Genomic DNA, 558 nt, shown 5'->3' on the forward strand with positions numbered 1-558 from the left:
GTGTGTGTTTGCGTGTGCGCGAGTGTGTGAACTACTCGACGTGTATGTTTTAACGAGGCTTCACGTCTGCAGTTACAGAACATCGCAGAGAAGGACAATAACCTGATGCCCATCGGTCGGCCCATCTTTGAGGTGAGAACAGTGTGGCGATGAGATGCGATTCCTGTCGCTGGATGAGTGTGTAACGTCTGCTTTACCTTCCTGAAAGACCTTCGATGAGGAAGAGGAGGAGGACGATGAAGACGAGGAGGACAGCGAGGAAGACTCAGAAGACGATGAAGACATGCAGGACATGGACGACATGAACATCTACAACGAGTTTCCTGATGATGGAGAAATTAATGAGGTCAAGACACACACACACACAGACACACACACACACACTCTGTCACACACAGACACACACACACAGACTCACACACACACACTCTCTCTCACACACACACACTGACACTCTTTAAAAATTATTATTAAAATTTTAACTACAATTAAAGTGAAAACAGAAAATAAATTTTTGCATATGAAGTTTCATTTCCACATTTTCCCATAAATGTTGAA

The 558-nt window shown here is 43.9% G+C and overlaps 1 protein-coding gene across 1 annotated transcript in view; it reads left to right on the top strand.

Annotated features, from left to right (window-relative positions):
- Positions 1-391, top strand: part of LOC107701603 (anaphase-promoting complex subunit 15-like) — a gene marked incomplete at its 3' end in the record, with an annotated part of 2,360 nt that extends 1,969 nt beyond the window's left edge. The window contains exons 3-4 of the mRNA XM_016503650.1: positions 73-132; positions 209-391. Coding sequence (XP_016359136.1) covers positions 73-132; positions 209-391 — 243 coding nt within the window. The remainder of the gene's footprint in view (positions 1-72; positions 133-208) is intronic.
- Positions 392-558: the final 167 nt, after the last annotated feature.

This window comes from Sinocyclocheilus anshuiensis, unplaced genomic scaffold (assembly GCF_001515605.1).
Source record: "Sinocyclocheilus anshuiensis isolate Anshui unplaced genomic scaffold, SAMN03320099.WGS_v1.1 scaffold2055, whole genome shotgun sequence".
Lineage (NCBI taxonomy): Eukaryota > Metazoa > Chordata > Actinopteri > Cypriniformes > Cyprinidae > Sinocyclocheilus > Sinocyclocheilus anshuiensis.